The sequence below is a fragment of the Sturnira hondurensis genome, unplaced genomic scaffold (assembly GCF_014824575.4).
Source record: "Sturnira hondurensis isolate 20B ecotype Veracruz unplaced genomic scaffold, ASM1482457v3 Scaffold0012873, whole genome shotgun sequence".
Classification (NCBI taxonomy): domain Eukaryota; kingdom Metazoa; phylum Chordata; class Mammalia; order Chiroptera; family Phyllostomidae; genus Sturnira; species Sturnira hondurensis.
Genome location: NW_028085504.1, coordinates 1 through 1,174, shown reverse-complemented (window position 1 = coordinate 1,174; position 1,174 = coordinate 1). Strand labels below are relative to the sequence as shown.

Below are 1,174 nucleotides of genomic sequence, written 5' to 3'. Positions count from 1 at the left end.
GAGACCCTGTTTCCTTCCTGGGGGGCTGCTGACGTGACAACCTGGTGAGAGACGACCAACCTCCCAGTGACCACACCCTATGTGTCTATCTCCCTCAGGACACCCTGCTCTCTTCCTTCTGCACAGCTGGGTTCAGAGAGGAGACGCCATGGCCCCCACCCTCACGGCCCTGCTCTGCCTTGGTGAGATGTGAGGGGGGAGGGGAAGCCCTGCCCTCTCAGGACCCCAGGGCTCAGGAGGTTTCTGGGGAGGAGGGTTCTGTTCAGGACTCAGGGTAAATCTCTCACAGGGCCTCTCTTGCAGGGCTGAGTCTGGGCCTGAGGACCCCAGGGCAGGAAGGTGAGTCTGTCCCCGGGGCTCCCAGGACCCTCTCTACATAAAGGACAAGGTGTGTCCCCATCAGTCAGCTGGGCATGGAAAACATAAGTTCTTGGTTAATGGATGGGGGATGTCAGGGAAGGTTCTGGGGCTGGGATCTGGGCACTGGGGCTGGAAATGACTTGTGACTCAGGTTCTGATTCCTTCCAGGGACCCTCTCCAAACCCACCCTCTGGGCTGAGCCAGATTCTGTGATTCCCAGAGGGAGCCCTGTGACCATCTGGTGTCAGGCGCCCCTGCAGGCCCAGGAGTTCCATCTATATAAAGAGGGAAGCCCAGAGCCCGTGGGCAAAGAGAATCCCCTGGATCCTGGGAACAAGGCCAAGTTCTCCATCATCTACGTAACAGAGCTCACTGCAGGGAGATATCAGTGTTTCTATCTCAGCCAAGGTGTCTGGTCAGAGCGCAGTGACCCCCTGGAGCTGGTGGTGACAGGTAAGGGGAAGCTCAGGGGTCCCAGCCTCAGGCTCTGCCCTCAGGAAGGGGGATGCTCTCAGGGGGTCTCCCCCTCACAGCCCAGCCCTGGGGGACATGAGGGAGGTGTGAGCCCCACTTAACATGCTGCCTCCTTCTCTCCTAGGAGTCTACTACTACAAACCCAGCCTCTCAGCTCTGCCCAGCCCTGTGGTGACCTCAGGAGGGAAAGTGACCCTCTCATGTGGCTCACGACAGGGATTTGACATGTTCATTCTGACCAAGGAAGGAGAAGACAGGCTCTCCTGGGCCCAGGACTCACAGCCTCAACCCAGTGGGCAGGTCCAGGCCCTGTTCCCTGTGGGCCCCGTGACTCCCAGTC

General features: G+C 59.4%; 1 protein-coding gene across 1 annotated transcript; it reads left to right on the top strand.

Moving 5' to 3' along the window:
• Positions 1 to 34: 34 nt before the first annotated feature.
• Positions 35 to 1,167, top strand: LOC118997254 (leukocyte immunoglobulin-like receptor subfamily A member 5; the record flags this gene model as incomplete). Its single annotated transcript, XM_037060850.1, has 4 exons — positions 35 to 182; positions 304 to 339; positions 529 to 813; positions 959 to 1,167. Coding segments are annotated over exons 1-4 (633 nt in total), but the record flags the coding sequence as incomplete, so codon positions are not given.
• Positions 1,168 to 1,174: the final 7 nt, after the last annotated feature.